At 34.0% G+C, this 21,403-nt stretch overlaps 2 protein-coding genes and 1 long non-coding RNA gene across 6 annotated transcripts in view; 1 reads left to right on the top strand and 2 right to left on the bottom strand.

Annotated features, from left to right (window-relative positions):
- On the bottom strand, positions 1–695 carry LOC123677472. Its single transcript, XR_006747108.1, has 2 exons — positions 443–695; positions 1–318 (listed from the first exon to the last, which is right to left on the bottom strand). It is a non-coding gene; the product is annotated as an uncharacterized LOC123677472 (long non-coding RNA).
- Positions 696–702: 7 nt separating this feature from the next.
- LOC123677471 (protein O-glucosyltransferase 2-like) lies at positions 703–12,611 on the top strand. Its single transcript, XM_045614004.1, has 5 exons — positions 703–963; positions 1,017–1,371; positions 1,492–1,805; positions 11,648–11,885; positions 12,068–12,611. The coding sequence occupies exons 1-5, from the start codon at positions 800–802 to the stop codon at positions 12,485–12,487; spliced, it is 1,491 nt and encodes a 496-aa protein (XP_045469960.1). The 5' UTR covers positions 703–799; the 3' UTR covers positions 12,488–12,611.
- A 3,345-nt stretch (positions 12,612–15,956) lies between these two features.
- Positions 15,957–21,403, bottom strand: part of LOC123677470 (dual specificity tyrosine-phosphorylation-regulated kinase 2) — a 45,272-nt gene continuing 39,825 nt past the window's right edge. For all 4 annotated transcript variants that reach the window (XM_045614002.1, XM_045614000.1, XM_045614001.1 and 1 more), the window contains 2 exons: positions 21,255–21,384; positions 15,957–17,492 (listed from right to left, as the gene is read on the bottom strand). In XM_045614002.1, the coding sequence (XP_045469958.1) occupies positions 17,195–17,492; positions 21,255–21,384 (428 nt within the window). In that variant the 3' untranslated portion in view covers positions 15,957–17,194. The remainder of the gene's footprint in view (positions 17,493–21,254; positions 21,385–21,403) is intronic.

The raw sequence follows: 21,403 nt of genomic DNA, 5'->3' as shown, positions 1-21,403 counted from the left end.
TCATCTTTTGAATTGGTAATATTTCTTTTACTTCAGGTAGAAAAATTATGCTACAGAAAATTTTTATTAGATAAAAGAGAACATTCATTCATCCATGATTATCGAAATACCATTAGGATTGAGCATTGAGGTTCTATACTATTCCATTCTCCAACTCATGATCTATTTCACCTTTCAATCTATTTCGAATAGAATCAAATTTAATAGATTAAAGCAGCCATAAAAAATTTACCTCCATAATATTTGCCTATTATTATTATTATTTGTAGAAATTCTAAATTTGCCATAACTGCATAGATGATATTGAGGCTTCTTTACCTGAAAGGAAAGAAATAAATTTCGCTAGATAAAAAAAAATATATATATATATATATAAGTCTTTCTTTCCCAACAAAATAAATTTAGTAGCAAAATTCCACTAAAAAAAGTATCTTCTTCTCACTAGATTCTCTCAAAATAAAAGTACACTGCCTTCGTAAGTAGCAAAATTTGTAGAGCTAGTATTCACAATTCTTTGCTTTAAATTCAAATTTGAAATAACGATTTAACGTTCAACTCTTCGAGTTGAAAGAGATGTATATTGTTCTCTTTCTCTAGGGCAATAAATCAAGAGAGTTGACAGACTTCCATCCGATGTTCCATCTCATTCGTTCTCTCGACTTCTCTCTCTAACGCGACGTCCATGGATATTAGGTCTATGATGTGAAAGAAAGTCACTAATAATGAACACTAATCAATCACATTCAAATAACCGAAACATTTCGAGAAAATTCTAATTTTATCTCTACTCTAATTTATAATGATGTTAGGAATATTGATAATTTACTTTTTTTTTCTCTCCATACAATGCCAAAATATAAGTCCAAAATTTAGTAAAATTTGGGGACCAGGTTTGCATCCTGATAAAATCGTTATGCCAGCGAGGTATTTCTTCATTGAGGCAAGAGATATTAATAATATAAGGTTGTAGGTTTCATCTTGCAGAAAATAAAACTATTCTATAATTTCAATTTCAGATTGAACAATTCCATTGGTGATGCATTTAAAATTGTTATAGAGGGTCGAGTTAGGGAAGACAAACCATGTAGAATATACACCAACACTCTAGATAGAAAAGATGGTTCTTATATTGTTAGGTATAAGCTATTTGAAAAATGTGATAATCTATTGATAAGTATTAAATACTCTGGAGTGAACGTTGCTGAATCTCCTTATAAGTTTTCTAAAGAAATTCTTTCTGAACTGTGTAATTGCCCAAGGGGAGAATTGTCTTATTTATTGGATAGTTGGGAGTGTGGGGCAATTCCTAAACAATTATTTGAAGATCTTTCAAATTTTCATAGCATAGATTGGGATGATCTAAGATCCAAGGTAATTTTTGTTCTAATAGAATTGAAAATTGTATTCCTCAACCGTCTTGATTTTCTGGTATTGATACTTCTTATTTTATCAAAAGTTATAGATATCATTTACTTAAATTTTTCTTTTCAGGTTATTGAAAAATTTGATAAGCCTTATTCTGTAAGTTTATGTCATTATGTAATCAAAAGAAACAAAATATACAGAAAATGTTATGGACAATATGTTGGATTTAAAATGTTTATGGATAGTATTCTCTTATCTCTTACTCGAAAAGCTGCTATACCTGATGTTGAATTTTTTGTGAATTTAGGCGATTGGCCTTTAGTATCTAAAAGAGATGACACATTATTTCCCATTTTTTCATGGTGTGGAAGTGAAGATAATTTTGATATTGTTATGCCGACTTATGATATCACAGAATCTACATTGGAAAATATGGGAAGGTAATTTGCTTTTTCTTCTATTAGGTCTGTTGAAACTATGTTAAGGTTTGATCTCATTGAAAATATGATAAGAAAGCTTTGATAGGTAACAGGTAAAAAAAGGTTTATAAAATTGCTCAAAAGTGGTAAATGCCTTTGGATTTTCTTCAACATAACAATAGAAATCACATCATTATTTGCCAAACACTTATTATCATGGTAACCCCTAGCAAAACCCTTGAATTTTAATGAATCATACCTAAATTTAGTTCAATATGAGCAAATTCTTGGAAATCTGTGAATTGCATCAATTTCATTATTATAATCTTTCTGTTGAATTTTCTTCAAGTTTCTCTCTGATGGCAGGTCATCATCTGAATCAAAATTATCATCAGCCTTCAGAAAAGCACTGTGTCGAAAATATTTCACTATTGTTTGCCTAGAATACTTTTCCATGCCTTAAGCAGAAGATGAATTCTATCCAAAAGTCAATAGTGAAATTTTCTGTCACTGTCAATGAACTCATTTTCAAGAGAATGAGATGATGATAATGGTTTTTTTAAATTATGATTGAATTAATTTAATAAAATTAATGAATAACTTAATAGAAGAGAACCTCACAGAGGCTTATGAGGGTCGGAATGGAGAACAGTGAAGGTGAAGGCTAATTCCATTAGGTACATAAAATAGCATGACGCGATATTATATCCCCTATATACTTCCATTGCATATTGCTGTGCAACAAACCCTATTTTCATAGAGCCTGTTCCACCAAATTCTGTTGGGACTTTTCAGGAGAACGGAAATTTTCAGTATTTTCGAATGCCGCGGCTAAGTTCACAAATCGGTTAACTCCCACTGGGTGTTACGTTAATATGCTGCTTTTTTTTGATGATTTAATTGAAGTTTCATGCTTCAAACACAATTCATTGTTGATTGCATAATGATGCAATACAAAATCAGGATAGAATATCGAAAAAAAGATCTAATGTTCCAATGACAACATTTTAAATTTTGCTTGTGGATGCTCAATTTCAAAGTGTGTACAAAATTTCATGTTGATGGCGTCACAATAACCATATTTAGTTCAAGCAAAACTTGAGAAAAATGAAGAAAGCGCTAAATCGACGTCAGGAGCTTTTGAGCGCTCGTTAATTTATGCCGTCTTGGAGACCACAGACTGGTTTACTGGTGCCAAATTAGCGGGAGCTCTCAAATGCTCCTGACTTTAACTCTGTTTTCATCAATTTTTTCCAGAATTGCCGTGTGTACTTCGAAGACAGCAAGTTAAGTAATTAACTGAAAAGATAACTGCCATGTGACTCGCGTTGTTTTTCCCTCTTTGGTCTTTTGTTGCTTTTAGTCTGCGTTTACAAAAGGAAGGAGTAGTTTTCTTTTAGACTTTCTATTTATATTCAATACATATTATATCCTTGCCGTCATTGTATAGTTTTCTCGTTGGAACAGCTCGTTTTTTTTTTTAATAAAGTAGACAGTTACAGTTCTGTACCTGATACGCTCTATTAGTGATGACGTCACACCGCCATTTAAGTTCTCCTGTCAGTGTTCGAAATCCAAACAAACAAATACGCTCTATTAGTGTGACGTCACACACTGCCATTTTTGGTTCTCCTGTCAGTTTTCGGAATCCAAACAAATAAATTGTCATTCAAATTAGTACGGTGTCGTTGAAGTAATTGGCTTATTTTCATAAATAAGAGTATTTGAGGAACGATTTCAGTATTAATTGATAGACAGAAGGAACGAGGTTAATACCAGTAAGTTTGAAACCTGTATCATTCCCCAGATTTGTAAAAAGCCGTGTTTATTAGTTGAACTTCAAGTTCGAACTTACTGGCATTAATCTCGTTCCTCCTGTCTATCAATTAATAGTAAAATCGTACCTTGAATAATCTTATTTATCAAAATAAGCCAATTTCATCAACGACAACGTACTAATTTGAATGACAATTTGTTTGTTTGGATTCCGAACAATGACAGGAGAACTAAAATGGCGGTGTGTGACGTCATCACTAATAGAGCGTATTGTCATTCAAATTAGTACGCTGTCGTTGAAGAAATTGGCTTATTTTGATCAATAAGATTATTTAAGGAACGATTTTACTATTAATTGATAGATAGAAAGCACGAAATTAATGCCAGTAAGTTCGAACTTGAAGTTCAACTAATAAACACGGCTTTATACAAAATCTGGGGAATGATACAGGATTCAAACTTACTGGTATTAACCTCGTTCCTTCTGTTTATCAATTAATACTGAAATCTTTCCTCAAATACTCTTATCTATGAAAATAAGCCAATTCCTTCAACGACACCTTACTAATTTGAATGACAATTTATTTGTTTGGATTCCGAACTCTGACAGGAGAACCAAAAATGGCGGTGTGTGACGTTACACTAATAGAGCGTATTGCTATTGGCTATTGCATTGTCGTCACTTTCGGGATGTAAAAGCTATTTGGTGTCTTCATTTGATATTTTCACTAGCAAAACGCATTTTAGACTATTATAGACATATATATTCACAAATAATTACTTGTAATATCCTGCACTTTTTTAATTCATATTCTTTTTCTTTCTCTTTTCTTAAGACATAGTCTTGTTTCTTCTACTCTTCAGCTTCTTGGGAAGTAGATGTCCAGCTTTCGTGCCATCCCTTGGGAGGTCGGCCGGGAGGTCTCTTTGAATTCGGTCTTCCATCCTTTGCCTATCGATCTTCCATCATTCTGTCGACGTGGTCTCTCCAATATCGTCGTCTAGGTTTCGTGAATCTTACTATGTCTTGAAATTTTAGATCTTCTCTTATAGCTTCGCTCCTTATTTGATCTCTTAAGCTTACCCCTTTAATAGTTTTCAATATTTTCATCTCTGCTGCCTTCATCGTATTCTTCGTTTTTGTTGTGTCCGCTCGAGTTTCTACTGTATATGTAAGTATAGGCCTTACAACTGTTTTGTATATACGGACTTAACTACAGGCGGACATGTATTTGTTTTTCCATATAATTCATATTCGATTTTTATGAAGTTTGGTATGGGAACAGTGTAATTATTGGATGGGATGTCCCGGAGGACAATATCGTGAATTGAGGTAAACGTCCATCAGGCGGGTCGGGCCGGGGCGGAGAAATCCGCCCGCCTACATTTGTATGCAACTACAGGACTACAGTGTATGCGTCACCCGTCTAATGGACGTTTACCTTTAAAATGTATCAACAATGTGCAACGGAACAAAAACTGAAGAAAGCAGCACAAAAAAACTGGAAGATAATAATGAAATTCTAAACAATAATGCGGTGGAAATAGACAACATAATATTTCAACCTTCATCACCAAATAAGTCAACACGTAAGGGTTTCCATACACAATAACATAATATCGAATGACAAAAACATCAAATCAACACATAGAATTTTTCGACGAGAGTAAACGAAATTAGTGATACTAGTTAAGAAAACCCATTTTACCTTACGTTATAGACGAAATCATCGTGTTATGTCGAACCTCCCAGAAACCGAAAGTGTACGTACGGGTTTTCATTCCTGTAATTTTTTCTATTGAGCTTTTTGAAGATCTATATACTAATATTTTAAGTGAACAAGGATTTTTGGAACTGATATTGTCTGTTAGTTCTTTATTTCACCTCATCGCAACCCTTCGTTGGAATTGTTTTTTTTGTCGCATATAGGTATTGAAAATATTATCAATTCTATATTATACAAGGTGTCCCAGAAGTCGAAATCAAGCCAGAATTGAGTAACAGGGGTTAAGTCATAATAGTCATCAAATAAATGTAAAATAATCTACATCGTGTATTTTTCGAGTTATATTGTATTTTTCCATTCAGTGCTCTTTACTACACATCTTACCTTTTCCAATATTATCTTGAATATCATTCCTGCAACTTCCAAATTCTAAGCCAACTGCTTTAGTCCGGAAGATAATGTCAGTTTTTGCCAAATCAAATATTCAAAATCAATGTGTCGCCCAACTTCAACTGAGAACAAATTGTACGACATTAGTTTGGCAGGTGACTTAAAAATTTTGCGCATTCAATAAAGATTCTAAAATAGTATGACAATTACATTATTTCTCAAATTCGGCAAAAAAAAATGATTTTTTTAGTTGACAGAGGTCTTAAATACTGAAAGGACCACGCAGCGCATCGAAAGAAAATTGTCTTTCGATGTCTAAAGATATCGGACTCTTCTTCGGTATTCTTTTGACCTTAGTGGACTGTGCTTTAGTTTCGATTATTTTTTTTCTAGATCCTCGATTGCTTCGTCTAACTGTTCTCTGTGTTCTATCATCACACGTTTTGTTTGAAAGATTTCTTTGAATTTTACACAATTAATTAATTTTCGGTTCGTGGGTAGTCTGTCTGTTCCAATTTTTAATGTCAAGATCACTAGGCTGTGATCCGACGAGATTGGTTTCTATTTCATAATTCGCTGATACATTTTTCCTTAATTCTATGTCCAATACGTTCATCGTACCTGTAGTTTCATGTATATGAGTGGGATCTTCTGGACTAACAAATTACATTTGTCTAACTATAGCTCTCTGTTTATTTCCTTGGGGGTTTGTTTTCCTGCTATTCCATTCAGGAAACTTTCACTTCGCGACCCGACTGATTAGCTATAATTCAACTTCCATTCAATCCATTTACTCGGATCTGGAACAGGTCGCTTCACTTCTTTAATTGTGTATAATTCATCCTCATAGGAATGACTCGAAAAATGTTGCTGATTAATTAAAAAAATTATAAAATCACGAGTACCGACTTCGAATATTTCCTTTTACCTTGGGAATTTGAGACGACTCACTCGGTTCCGCTAAATCCATTTCGCCTTCTGGTAGTAATATATATATTTATATATATATATATATATATATATATATATATATATATATTCTTTTGAATATATATAATTGAATTGATTAACAAAATGGAAAGTCTTTTCGAAAAAAGTTCACACGAACAGACCTTCGAGACACAGCAAACGCCACAAGGCAGGGTACCACCAAATCCCAACAAAGAGAAAACTAACCCGAATAGTGCAGAATAATAATTGCAGTTCGCCCTTTGGGCTTCTAGAGGAGGCAACCGCGGATCGAGGCATGCGCGTCGTCTCGTGCTAGACAAGGAAGCGCGTGAGGCTTGCCTCGAACAGTTTACTTTTTCAAGTGGAAGTTAGATGAATACAAGAATCGTGAGATTGAGCATGAATATTATGGAACAGAGACCCAGTGACGTACCGTATGATGTGAAATTGAGGATGAGATGGATTGATAAAATATTCGATTAATAGGTACGTAATTTCCAGACTTTATTTTGTGAGGCACTGCCTCATAGGACAAGCCGCCATTGATACTTTCTATCATATTGGGAATGAGATACTCTGTGTAGTCAATTAGCAATTTATATTCTCAAACAATAAGGTTTATTGGAATCAACGAGATATTAATATGTATGTACCGGGTTTTTCACCATAATTTGACCCCCCCCTTTAACTTTGTTACTGAAAGAGGTACAAAAAAATGTTTCGTACAAAAGTTTCACGAAATCGACTAGTGTTTTTTAAAATGATTTCAAAAAATGAAATATATACAGAGTGGGCAACATATTGATGGCAACTTCATTTTTTCAAATGGAACACCCTGTATATTTTTCTATATTTGACTAGCTCTTTTTCCCCTGATTTCGAATATATAACATATGTTTCGCCTATCTCTCTTATTCTGAGTACAACAGAGTTTCAAATTTTAAGAACCACCTAGCATGCTAAGTAATCAGTTTTCAAGTGGAAGGCTGCGATAATTCAAAATGCCCTTTTTGACTTACCTCGTAGTTAACGATATATGACATACGTTTTTCATCATAAATTGGAACTCCAAAAAGGGCATTTTGAGTTATTGCAGCCTACCAATTGAAAACTGCTTACTTAGCATGCTAGGTGGTTCTTAAATTTTTTTTCGTGAAACTTTTGTACGAAACATTTTTTTGTACCTCTTTCAGTAACAAAGTTAAAGGGGGCGCCAAATTATGGTGAAAAACCCGGTACATATAATGTACAGGATGTCCCGGGAAAAATGCGACAAACGAATATCATGAATGAAGGTCATCATGGAGGACTCTTATCATAAGGTTTCAATCGCCTGAGTGTCTTTGTTTGGGATATACAGGGATATAATGAGTTCATTACAGCACCGTTTTTAGTACTGTAATGAACTTATTACTATACTGAAATTGAGAAACATTTTTTACTGGCATATTGACATTTGCTAGAGCTGAACTCATTATTTCCCCATATGTGAATTACACTCAGATTAGGCAGCAAAAGTCTAATGGCCTAACCGCAAAAGAAATCTATCCAACAGGACGCAAACTTAATCGGCTTAGCTCCAAACGACCATTAAAGGAGAATTATAGGAATACACTAAACAAAGAAAATAATACAAAAGCAATATGGATATCAAAAATTCTGAGAGTCGTACACTGAGAAATTATGAACTGTTAAATGACTAAAACATCAATATATCAAGTGGCTAATACATTTAATTCTTACTTGGCAAAAATTGGAGGAAAGATGGCAGAAACCATAAAAAGTGAACAAAACTCAAATTTTGAAGAATGCCATCCAAATAACAATCTCATGCTGAGGTCCATGTATTTAAGCACTGTTACTATCTTTAAAGTGGTGATGTCGTGAGAGTAGTTGGAAAATAAATCATCCTGTGGACCTGACATGATAAGTACAAAAACAGTTAAAGAAATAGCACCAAACATTGTCGCAATTCTAGCTCGCTTGATTAACCTATTAGCTATTACATCTGGTCAGTTCCCAAATGAGTTGAAGCAAGCAATCATTACACCAATTCACGAGGATGGAGATGAAGGTGACCTCAAGAACTTTAGACCAATATACGTAACTTCTGTCATAACTAAGATTTTTGAGAAATGTATGGCTGTTACCTATCAATGAACAACATATTGTTGGATCAACAGTTCGGGTTTAGAGCAAACATTTCCACAGTGGATGCCTTATTCCGCTTGACACATAGACTACATGAACACCTGAACACCAAAAAAAAAAAAAACGGCTGGGAATTTTTATTGATTTGGCGAAGGCGTTCGAAAGCATCTCCTACGAATTACTCATAAGAAATTTGGAGTCTTACACGTTGTGTAGTGTATGAACTATTCAATAATTACTTGACAGATGGCATCTCATTTGTAAAAGCCAATGGCCACATCAGCGAGCCCCAGAGACGGAGATATGGTATACCACAAGGGACAATCCTTGGACCACAAATGTTTCTACTATACATAAATGATATATTGAAAGTAGATGTGAAAGGAGATATCATCTCTTACGCCGATGACACTGTTGCACCTTTTGCCGAGAATACCTGGGAAATTACGAAGACTACATCAGAAATAGGCTTATATCGAATCAAATGCTGGCTGCATATGGATTTATCAAGCTTGAATTTCCAAGAAACAAAATTTGTAATCAAAGACTGATAATATTAAATATTTGAGTATAATTAAAAACAGCTCAAATACTCAAATATTTAATATTATCAGTCTTTGATTACAAATTTTGTTTCTTGGAAATTCAAGCTTGATAAATCCATATGCAGCCAGCATTTGATTCGATATAAGCCTATTTCTGATGTAGTCTTCGTAATTTCCCAGGTATTCTCGGCAAAAGGTGCAACAGTGTCATCGGCGTTCTAAAGTGGGACAACCATTCACAGTACTTGACGAACCGCCTTAGAAAACTTGTATATTTGCATGTAATTAGTGCGAAGAAATACCTTACGTTCCCACATTTTTCTCTTAGGTTCCCTTTTTATTTAATTTTTTGTCCAATCCCTTGAAAAAATTGTTTTTTACCTGTTCAGAAAGCTAATAAAACAAGGAAGTTATTAAAGTAATTTGTACTATAAGTTCCATGAAGTTTTTTCGAGTAATACCAAACTGATTCAAAGACAATTTAAAAATAAAATGTGGTCACTTAGAACCAATTATTTCTAAGATGGTATAGGTTTTGAGCGACCATGCTTCTTCTTAAAGTGAATCCTCATTTCTCAGCATTCTCTTGCATCAATTGAAATTTTCCACTCTTATATTTTTGCCACAATTATTATTTTTTCGAAACAACACAGAGATTTTCTGAGAAATCGCAATAGCCCAGTAACCATCTACTTTTGACCCCTAGTTGGCTGGACGCTCGAAACTATGCGAAGAAATTTTTTGTTATTATTATTATTATAAAATTAATAAGATGGAAAAGGACAAAAATATACCTCTACACTTAAAACGCAAAACCTACGACAGCTGTATATTACTAGTGGCAACTTATGGTCTAGAAACTATGGCAATAACAAAAAAAGTGGCAGATCAACTGAGAGTAACTCAAAGGGCCATGGAAAGGATTATACTGGGTATAAGGTTTAGGGACAGAATTCCGAACACCGAAATACGAAAACAGACCAGGGTAACTGACATCATGAGTAGAATAGCAAAATTTAAGTGGCAGTGGGTGGCACATGTTACAAGGCAGATTGTGGAGATATGGTCACACAAAGTAACATTTTGGAAACCTCGAGAGACAAAAAGAAGCTTAGGAAGACCGAGAAAAAGATGGATAGACGACATACTCGATGTAGCCGGCAAGCAATGGATGAGAACAGCAAAAGACAGAGAAGCTTGGAAAAACTGGAAGAGGCCTAGGTCCGACACTGGATGGAAGAGGGCTGAAGAAGAAGGATAAGAGAGGAGGCATACAAGCCTATAACTCTTAGGAAAACATACAGAAAAATTCACACAACACCAATACTCTAACATAAAGAAAATGGAAAATGACATCAAAGTGCATTCAACAGGACCGGCGAACTCCATGGTGGGCTGCACATAAGTGGTATACAGAGTCTTAGCTGTACACACAGAACACCTGGGGAAGGTCCTTCTTATTGAGTACACCATTCTCTTCGCTTTTGACACAACACTCTCGACATGAGCTGACCAAGATAGGTCAGATGACATGATCACTCCTAAATCGCTATGTTGTTCGGTAGATTGAATTGGAACACCAGCAATGTTCACTGTCTCTGTGGATTATTCCTGTCCAAATGTGAAACCCTGCACTTTTGAATATTCAAGGGGAGAAGCCATTCATGACACCATACAGAAATACGATTTAGATCACTCTGGACCGTGGAGGAGATAGCATTATTGGCGAATATTTTGAAATCATCTGCATAAGCAGAACACTCAGAGGAGACCAGTTTTAGTAGATCAGCCACATAAATAAGAAGTAGCAGTGGGCCTCTCCTTCGTTGATAGGCTGAAGTCAGGGATAATCTGAATCCACAGGGCTGTCGCTAGCAAAATTGCCACCCTAGACGTCAATTTGGCGCCCTAACAAAAGCTAACTCTGCAGAATGCTTAAAATAATTATTTGATAATCGGGGTCCAGGGCCGAGGGCAGCACTGTACGACGGCGATTATTTTTTCATCTCTTTTGTAATGTTTTTCTGTAGTTTTCTTGTTACGAATATTTTAAAAAATTTCATTTCTTTTTACATTGTACATATCAGAACTCTGTTGCGAAAAACTAAAAGTAACCAACATTTTTTCATCCGCAAATTGAAAATAATGTGGTTCCAAAATGTAGATTATTGTTTGAAGAAATTATGTGAGAAATCCATAAAAACGGGGGTTGTAAGAGGAAAAATCTATATTTTCGTTTTGAACTGAGCAGTTCAATGTTGTTATAATGTATTTTGAATATACAACTTATATACTTAAGGTAATTTTAAATAAAACTTTTCAGAGTTATGCTGGATATGCTGTCAGTACAGGGAAACACTAAAGGTCCTTGGTGTGAGAGGTATTCTAAGGCTTTCTGGAGGGGTAGAGATTCAAGCCAAGAAAGATTAAAATTAATCGAGATATCAAGAAAACATCCAGACATGTTCAACTGTTCTCTCACTAACTTCTTTTTCTTCAAAAAGGAAGAAACTATATATGGACCAAAAGCTGAACATGTTTCTTTCTACAAATTTTTTGATGTAAGTAAAACTTCCAATGAATATAATTTTTCATTTATTTTTTCGAAGAGAAATGATTCAACTATTTTCTAACAACTTAAATTATATCAAGACCATTGAAAACTTGTAATCATATGTCACATGATTTTGTAGCAATGAATTTTTGGATCTCAATTTCTTGAAATCAATATATTCATTTTCAGTATAAATATCAAATAGGTCTAGATGGAACTGTGGCGGCATATAGATTTCCTTATTTGCTGGCTGGTGGTTCTCTTATTTTCAAACAAGATTCAAAATATTATGAGCATTTTTACAACACAATGGAGCCATTTGTTCATTATGTTCCCATCAAGAGAAACTTGGAAGACCTTGTTACGAAAATTGAGTGGGCTATGAATAATGACGAGAAAGCCAGAAAAATTGCAGAAAATGCTAAATTATTCTCCAATGAATATCTGTTACCAAAAAATATTTATTGTTATTACGGCCAATTATTAAGTGAATTTAGTAAGAAAATTACCAGTAAGATAGTTGTTTTAGAGGATATGGAAGAAGTGGAACAACCAAATCAGAAGAATTCCTGTGATTGCGCTTCATTGTATATTAAAGATGAGTTGTAGGATTTAGAAGTTTAATTTAGTTAGTGGAACAAAATTGAAATGTGCCATCAATGTATTGGAATTAAATTCCTTTGATTATTACATCGAAATATACTATATTTTCATGATTCATATGAATGAATAAGTTGTTTTTTCATTTCAAAAATGTACCTTATTTTGCAGAAGTTGACAAGATATTGATAGGTAAAAAATTAAAATTTGATTCATCATTGATTTCATCAAGTTTTTCCATCCATTAAGTAGGTACTCATTATGAAATAGTACTTATTTGTAGCAATCTGTAGAGTTTTATGAAGATGATACAATTTTTACCTGATGCCAATATTACATTCTCAGGTAAATTCAATCTAATTGAAACTGGTTTTGCTGATTTTCGGCCTCATCAGTACCGCATAAAATAAGTAATGCTGATAGAGGGTATTTTGATTGGAATCCAGCAGTAGCAGCAAATACTAAATGTGTTAATGACAAAAAAGCGTACTCTCATCGAAGATGAGTAGCGATAGACCAGTTTCGCACCGTACATCCAACACTGATGTGTAACCCAGTATATTTTTCTGTGGTTAACTGTTAACCTAGATTTATACTAGTTTGCGATACTGAAACTTTTAATTCTTATTATTCGCAGTAACAACCATATGTAGGTATACTTGCACCATAAGAACTACTATTTATATTCATTATCTACTTCACTTGCTTCCGAATTTTACTCATTAGCCGTGTTCAGTCTTTGTGAAGTAGTAGAATTCTGGGGGATATTTTATGTATAATTCATTCATGAAATATTGGTATATTGTGCTTTAAGAGGAAATAATAAGCCATGGTATAAAATTTGAATTTATTTGAATATGCGATTGATATGAGAACAATAAAACTAACTTTCATTTTTTTTTCAAATTTTCTTATAATTTTTTTATAACCGACGATCCAGTTTGATTTTGTGGTTATAAAATCTTGTGAATATGGTATGAAAGACTAAGATATCACTAATTTCATTAATAAAACTTAATTATAATTCACATATCTACATTAACCAAATATGAAGTTGATTTCAGTCCAACTTCAATAATTATGTTAACTTGGGAAAGTTTGAGTAATGAAATTATAAAATTTGAAGAGGTTTATCGAATTGTTTTTTGAATAGGTATCACTTCTCAATATAGATATATACTAAATAGTTTCACTTATGGATTACAATATCTAGTTTTCAGTTTATGTATATGTAAATATAACATTTATGTAAATATCTCTCAGTGGAATTAGAAAACTCTATTATAACGAACAAATCGCTAACAGCAAAAAAAATCTGATTTTAATAGAATAGGTAATACTATACATTTGATATTCAAGTAATACGAATCTCATTTAGAATGAATCCAATCGAATAAGACTATTTTCAAATCAAAATCGGATCATTCAGACGATAATTTTCTTATATCTAAGAAATCTTAGTGTTCAATTTCTCTTCTATTTCTTTTGATCTGAATGAATGGATGAAAACATTGAACTTTTTAAAAAGAGTATTTCATTCACCTGAGAGTACAAGGTGTCCTAAATTCGATGCTCATTGAAAGCATATCGAGAACTATAAGATTAAGAGAAAAAGGCCTCCTGATCTCATAGACATATTGCTGTTTCAAATATTTCGATATTCTTGGTTTCTGTTCAAGATAATCGAAAAATAACTAAACGTTGCTTTCCCTAATTTTGATGGTTTTAATTTAAGTGATACTCATAACAGATCATAGGGAAATTTATTACCGTTTTAGAGACTGCTAAAAAAACGTTTAAAAATGTTTCGAATTTTTCTAAAGGCTCATTTGCACGGTGATAGTAACTATCGCGATAGTACAATAGTGATAGTGCGACAGCACTCTCGCACTATTTTTTTCTAATACTTATAGTTCTCGACACCCTATACAAGTTAGGGTTTGCTAAAAAATTATAATGAAGGGATGAAATACTCAAGATTTCGATTAAATCAATAAGTGTGAGAAAGAAAATAACATTCTAGGAATGTTTATTTTTCCTATGAAATAGAACCTACGAATGGCATTAAATTCTCGCAATTTTTTTTCAATGAAATTTCATTCAGGATAATTCAATCGAATCCATATGAATATTATTTATTTACTCAAAATAACTGAAATAAAATTTATTGTTTCATTCTGTATGTTATACCAAGGAATAAAATTTTTTTTAAGCAAAAATTCAACTAGGATAAGTCAAGGGCGTTTGCAAGTCCAAATGACAAACCTTAGTAATATATCGGGTGTCCCAAGGTGAGTGGCCTATTAGATTATTATGGAAACTATTGATGGTAAAGATTTCAAATTTTGTGGATGAATATTTGGCCATGTAAGGTATATTTTTGAAATAATTTCACATTTCCAGTGTTGCCGGATGTACGACAATTTGGCAACAACTTTGTTATTTTGAATGGGACATCCGGTATTTCTTTTTTTTTTATGACACTCCATAAAATATTAAATCTATTCACTCTTACTTTTTCATCCCTATCTTTAACGGTTTTTGAGTTATTAATTATTTTTCGAAATTTTAGATCAAATTGGCGTATTACGAAAGTGTCTCTAGTTCGCTCAATATTTGAGATTTAAGTCAGAAATTTTGCGAGTCGTTAGATATTGATCTGATATGTGTCACTGCTTTTGAATTATGTTCGTCAATAATACAGGACGGACCAAAAACAATCATCATTTGCCAAGTTACAAAATTGTAAAAAAGTCTATTTTTTCAAATTAGACACCTAGTATATTTTTCAATTTTTGGAATCAGTACACCACAGTCTACAATTTTCCTATTCACGTCCCTATACCTATCTCAACTGGATTCCGAGTTATATGCGTTATATGTGTATATCTTTCTTGAGCCATTATTTATAGAAAAACCTCGGAACAAAACACCTGTTAGGCAATAATTGTTTATTTTGACATTTATGGATTGAACTGATTCATTGATATATCGATCTATGAATGACATAGAGAAAATAACAATACAAAAGAAATTAACGTTTATTGAATCAATGTGAGTTCTAATAAACGCATATAACTCGGAATCCAGTTGAGATAGGTATAGGGACGTGAATAGAAAAATTGTAGAGTGTGTTGTACTGATTCCAAAAATTGAAAAATATACTAGGTGTCTAATTTGAAAAAATAGACTTTTTTACAATTTTGTAACTTGGCAAATGATGATTTTTTTGGTCCGTCCTGTATTATTGACGACCATAATTCAAATGCAGTGACTCAGATCAATATCTAACGACTTGCAAAATTTCTGACTTAAATCTCAAATATTGAGCGAAGTAGAGTCATTTTCTTAATACGCTCATTTGATCTAAAATTTCGAAAAATAATCAATAACTCAAAAACCGTTGAAGATAGGGATGGAAAAGTAAGAGTGAATAGATTTAATATTTTATGGAGTATCATAAAAAAAATTGAAATATTTTGAAAATTATATTCAATGACAGAGAATTTGTCACTTTCATCAATTATCTGAGTGACAAATTATTTAAATTTTTCCTCAAAAAGCAATTGTTATTCGCCATGTGTTAATCGAAAAAAAAACATGAAGAACAAAATGAACAAAAAAATATGATGATGATGATGAAGAAATTTTTGATATAGAGAATAATTTTTCCGTTACATTGAAATTTCGAGCATTCATAACATTCCCGATTCCGGAAATGAAGTTCTATATTATTTCGATATCAAGTGAATTTCATCAAGTAGGGGTTGGATCAATCGAACTTACGTAATGATTGATATCAATTTATGTCCGTCAAAATTTAAACATTCTGTCTGATACATTGAATTCCTACTTATATGTTTGTAATGAAACAGTTTTTAATTTTTTTTCCAATTCAAAAACCTTTTGTGTTAAGACTGAGAACCCCTTGTTTATTTTGTGCAATAAAATATAATTTTCATATTTATCTTTCTATCAAGGATTTCCTGCTACTCTTACCGTTTCTTCCTTTTCAACTCCAATTTTTCATATATAATTTGATATTTCATATAAAAAAATCATATTCAAATCAAATTTAACAATGCTTAATTTCATTTCTTTGAATATTGTTTTCGATTTGTTTCAAGGTTTTATCAGGAATAACTGCATATACATGAATAACTAAATACATGTGTTTAAGGTATTTCCTGATGCTAAATGATGGGAATTCAAATCAACTAATTATTAATTATGGTTTTCTCTTAAATAAATAGCAAATTATGAATATTTTTTCTATTCACAAACACTCGTAATGAAGAAATAAAATGATGAAAATTTTTCGAAAATATCCATTTTCGAACCAAAACGTTCTGTTACTTTTCACTGTATTGGGATGATTCTATCGATATTGAAGAATAGTTTGACACAATAATTGTTATTGAAGGATTTCTTTGTAACCAATTTCTGTGTTTTGAACATCTACCTACACGATAGATCTAGCTTATTGTCTATAAGTACCTATTTGGATTAGTGTTGGAAACGATGAAACTCTCCAATGAAAAAACAATTTCCTTGTAAGATCCATTAGCGCTCAAGATCTATTTTCTGAAGCTAAGCTTCCGCTCCATAGCAATGGAAATCGTACTTGTTTCAACTTGACTCTAGCGCATGTCTCAAAACCCACACTCAGAAAGCATTACCCAAGCTCAGGTACAAAGAGCTGACACTATCCAAAAACTACAGAATGGGAGGTAAAAAAGAGCTGGTGTCGTGTTTGTCCAGCTTAAACTTGACGTGTGACTTGTTGTCAATCATTTTGGCTTTTATTCGATCAGTTCTTTGGGTACCAGCGTACTTTTCATGGCTGTGACTGCTGCCTGAGATGCTCCTTGGAGAATGAAGGTCACCTCCTAGGTTTAGATCAGAGAGGCTGTGACGAAGGTCATTGTAGTCGTGAATATTCGAGGTGGATAACGAGAGGAACCAGCTGTGGTTGAGTGCTTCGTCAGGCGTCATCCTCTTCTTGGGGTTCCATCTGAAACATTGGTAGTTTACATATTCGGGAATAAACGGAGATCTGCAATGAGTTATATGTTAAATTCAATGAGTTGCTTACGGATGCTCTGAGTTACCCTAAAAAATCATCTAAACTATAAATACAGTTCGACACAAGGAAATCTTTAAGTTTTTTCTTGAATCGAGGCAAAGGCAGATTTTTAATCTCATTCGGTATCATATTGTAAAAATTAGGTCCTTCAAAATTAGGAGATCTATATGCTAATAAATGTTTCGCAAAAGGTTGATGTAATAAATATTTATTTCTCTGTCTGGTATTAACCTCATCATAGGAATGAACTTGGATGAAATCATTTATATTTATATGCACGTATACACACATCTCAAAAATACACAGGCCATACAATGTCAGGATACCATATTTTAGAAAATACTGTTTACATGATGTTATATTACTTATTCCAGCAATCCTTCTTATTACACGCTTTTGGGCCAGGAACACTTCCCCCACATTGGCAGACCAACCCCACAAGCATATCCCATATGTCAACCGAGACTGCACTTTCGCGAAATATACCGTGATGAGTTGTTCCGTAGTCAGGACATATCGCAAATTTTTTAATTTATAGCATATTGAATGTAATTTTGAGATCAATATTTCGCAGTGATATTTGTAATTCATATTCTCATCAAAATATATTCCTAAAAATTTTGTGTGGTCGACCTAGCTGCACAGTTCTCGATCAACCTCCACACCCAAGGGACATTACTTTTTTTGTGAGCTATGAAATTGAATCAATTGTGTTTTTTCCATATTCAAGGTCATGTTCAATATTTGGTGGGACCAGCTCGACGTAGTGTATTATGAGTTGTTAAAACCGACTGAAACAATCACACTCGATCGTTATCGAACGCAATTAATGCATTAGAGCCGAGAATTGATAGACAAAAGGCCGCAGTACAATGAGAGACATGATAAATAGTAATTTTACAGCATGACAATGCTCGACCCCATGTTGCGAAAGTGCTCAAGACTTATTTAGAAACGTTGAAATGAGAAGTCCTACGCAACCCGCCGTATTCTCCAGACGTTGCTCCGTCGGACTATCACTTGTTAGGATCAATGGCATACGGCCTGGCTTACCAACATTTTCGGTCTTATGAAGTAAAAAATTGGATCGATTCGTGGATCGTTTCAACGCGGGATTCGTACGCTGCCGAAAGATGGGAGAAAGTAGTGGCTAGCGATGGACAATACTTTGCATCATGAATGTCTAACCAGGTTTTTACAATCAAACCTCGAATTTCGGCAAAAAACGACGGAAGCAAAGTTATACGCCTACGTAACTACGAGTATTGTGGAAAGTTTAAGATTGATCGCGTAAACAGAATCATAAAATTTTCAAGAAGCATATCGATAAAACAAAAACCCAATATTTCCGTGACCTCACAACAGACGCAGTTGAGGTTTAGGATGTTGAATCAAAATAACAGTTTTAAACCGCGTGAAGAATCATATCATCAGAACGATGAAAAAATTAAAACAACAATGATGGAAAATAAATACTCAATAAATATTGCCGTGATAACAAATATGATGGCATTGAAATTTCGCATGTTTGTATATCGCGAAAAGTAATTACAATCTTCGTGCGATATTTTGTGTTGAATGTTGAAATAAGAAATTATATTCGAGTGAAAACAGATCCCACTGAGCTGATATTCAGCGAAAATATATAAATTAACAATTTCAAGCACTATGCAAAATTTCGGGTTGATCATGTTTTTAAATTCATATGAAATTGTGGGTTGTGGTCCTTATGCAGTGACTGAAGTAGCTCACGGCCAAGGACAAATTAGGGAAATAAAAGAACGGGATAAAAACACTCATTCAATTTATTTCCAACCCACTAAAAATGTGTGAAGAAGATGATATTTAGATCTAATCGTTCTTAAGGGTCGTTGGACACTTGGGTCGTTGCGGCTCGGTCGCAGATACTTTTGCCGGTCTCGGGAACAGATGTGAAAATCTTTACTCTTCTCGTTGTCGGTGCAAGTGTTGCACATATGTTGTAGTTGTAGACTGGACTGAACTCAATTGCCTTATTCGCCCTAAAATGCCGATTTTTATGGGCATTCAGGCCGTTTTCCATTCAACCGTTAGCAAAGCCTTGCTACAGATCCCTTAGGGAGTGGCTTTGATCATTTCAAGTTTTTACACCGAGTTCTTCTGTTTTTAGCATTTTGGTTCGAAATTTAACTTAACTCGAATATTTTCGAGAGAATCGATAGATTTCCTACAAATTCAAGCGAAATATCGGAAACACAATGAGGAGAGCATTGACGTGAAGTAAGGAGCTTTTGAGCGTTCGTTCATTCATTAGTCAATTGTACCCTTGGAGATCTAGTTATGTGTTCTCCAAGGCTCAATTACCCTTAAAGAACGAGCGATCAAAAGCCCCTGATTTCTACATTTTTCAAGAAAACCTTGTTCAATATGAGAATACCCAAAATTTGCTTATGTATTAGATCAATTGAAAAGTCCCTGGTCTGATGCACATATGGCGGTGCTAGTATTAAATCCATATGATTTTTAGTTAGTAACAACCTTACGATACGTGTCAAAACTTGACTGCAGTCCGACCATTAGTTTGTCAGATATTGCGTTGTGAGTGTAGCTACGTTTGTTATTTGAAAAGAGATGGAAGAAAAAGAATTTTTTGTGCTGATAAAATATTGCTTTTTGAAAGCAAAATTTTGGCTTGATGAAGAATTTCCGAGGTCTGAACCAGGAAAATCATCCAACATTGATTGGTATGCTAAGTTTAAACGCTGTGAAATGAGCAGCGAAGACGGCGAAAACAGTGGATGCCCAAAAGAGACTATCACCGACGACAAACTCAAAAAAGTTCACAAAATAATTTTGAATGACCGTAAAGTGAAGTTGATCGAGATAGCAGACATCGTGAAGATATCATCTGAACGTGTACATAATATCATCTACGAATATTTGTAGGTACATGAGGAAGCTGTGTGCAAAATGGGTGCCGCGTGAGCTCACAATCGATCAAAAGCAATAACGTGTTAATGATTCTGAGCAGTGTTTCAAGCTGTTTAAGCGCAATAAACCTGAATTTTTGTGACAATGGATGATACTCCCGAGTCCAATAGACAGTCAGCTGAGTAGACTGCACACGATGAACCGAATCCAAAGCGACGAAAAGCACAACATTCAGCTGATAAGGTTATGGCATCAGTATTCTGGGATGCGCAAGGTATGATATTCATTGATTACCTCCAAAAGAGGCCAGACCATCAGCAGCGATTATTATATAGCGTTATTGGATCTTTTAAAGGATGAAATCGTTAAAAAACGGCCCCATTTGAAGAAAAAAAGGTGCTGTTTCATCAAGACAAAGCGCCGTCTCACGAATCGATGAACACGATGGAAAAATTGCAAGAATTGGGCTTCGAATTGCTTCTGCATCCACCGTATTCGCCAGATCTGGCCCCCAGCGACTTTTTCCTGTTCTTAGACATCAAAAGAATGCTCGCTGGAAAGAAATTCAACCCCAATCGCCGAAACTGAGGCCTATTTTGAAGCGAAAGACAAATCGTATACTACAACAATGGTACCGAAAAGTTGGAAGCTATAATCGCTGTTTCGCCCTCGAAGCTATGTTGAATAATAAAACCGAATTTTGCCAAAAAAAAATGTATTTACTATGGTAGACCGGGGACTTTTAAATTGGCCTTTTAAATTGTTGGATTTGGTACTCACTGCAAACATCCCGATATGAAATCTATAAAAGCGTGGTCGTTACATCTTAATGCTATTTGTAAATTTTTGGATCCTGGTTTCCTTTTATGGCCTTTGGAGTTTGTTATGCAACGGGGATTCCCCTGAGAATCTGAAATATGGTTTGTATT

This window comes from Harmonia axyridis, chromosome 4 (genome assembly GCF_914767665.1).
Source record: "Harmonia axyridis chromosome 4, icHarAxyr1.1, whole genome shotgun sequence".
Classification (NCBI taxonomy): Eukaryota; Metazoa; Arthropoda; class Insecta; order Coleoptera; family Coccinellidae; genus Harmonia; species Harmonia axyridis.
Note: the sequence above shows the minus strand (reverse complement) of the source record. Positions and strands in the feature narration are given on the sequence as shown.

Bases quoted from the DNA above. Each gene is read 5' to 3' on its own strand.
- LOC123677471 (XM_045614004.1), top strand. From the start codon at position 800: ATGATGTTAGGAATATTGATAATTTACTTTTTTTTTCTCTCCATACAA. The intron at 964-1,016 runs GTTGTAGGTTTC...TTTCAATTTCAG, and splicing joins AGAGATATTAATAATATAAG to ATTGAACAATTCCATTGGTG. The intron at 11,886-12,067 runs GTAAGTAAAACT...ATTCATTTTCAG, and splicing joins CTTTCTACAAATTTTTTGAT to TATAAATATCAAATAGGTCT.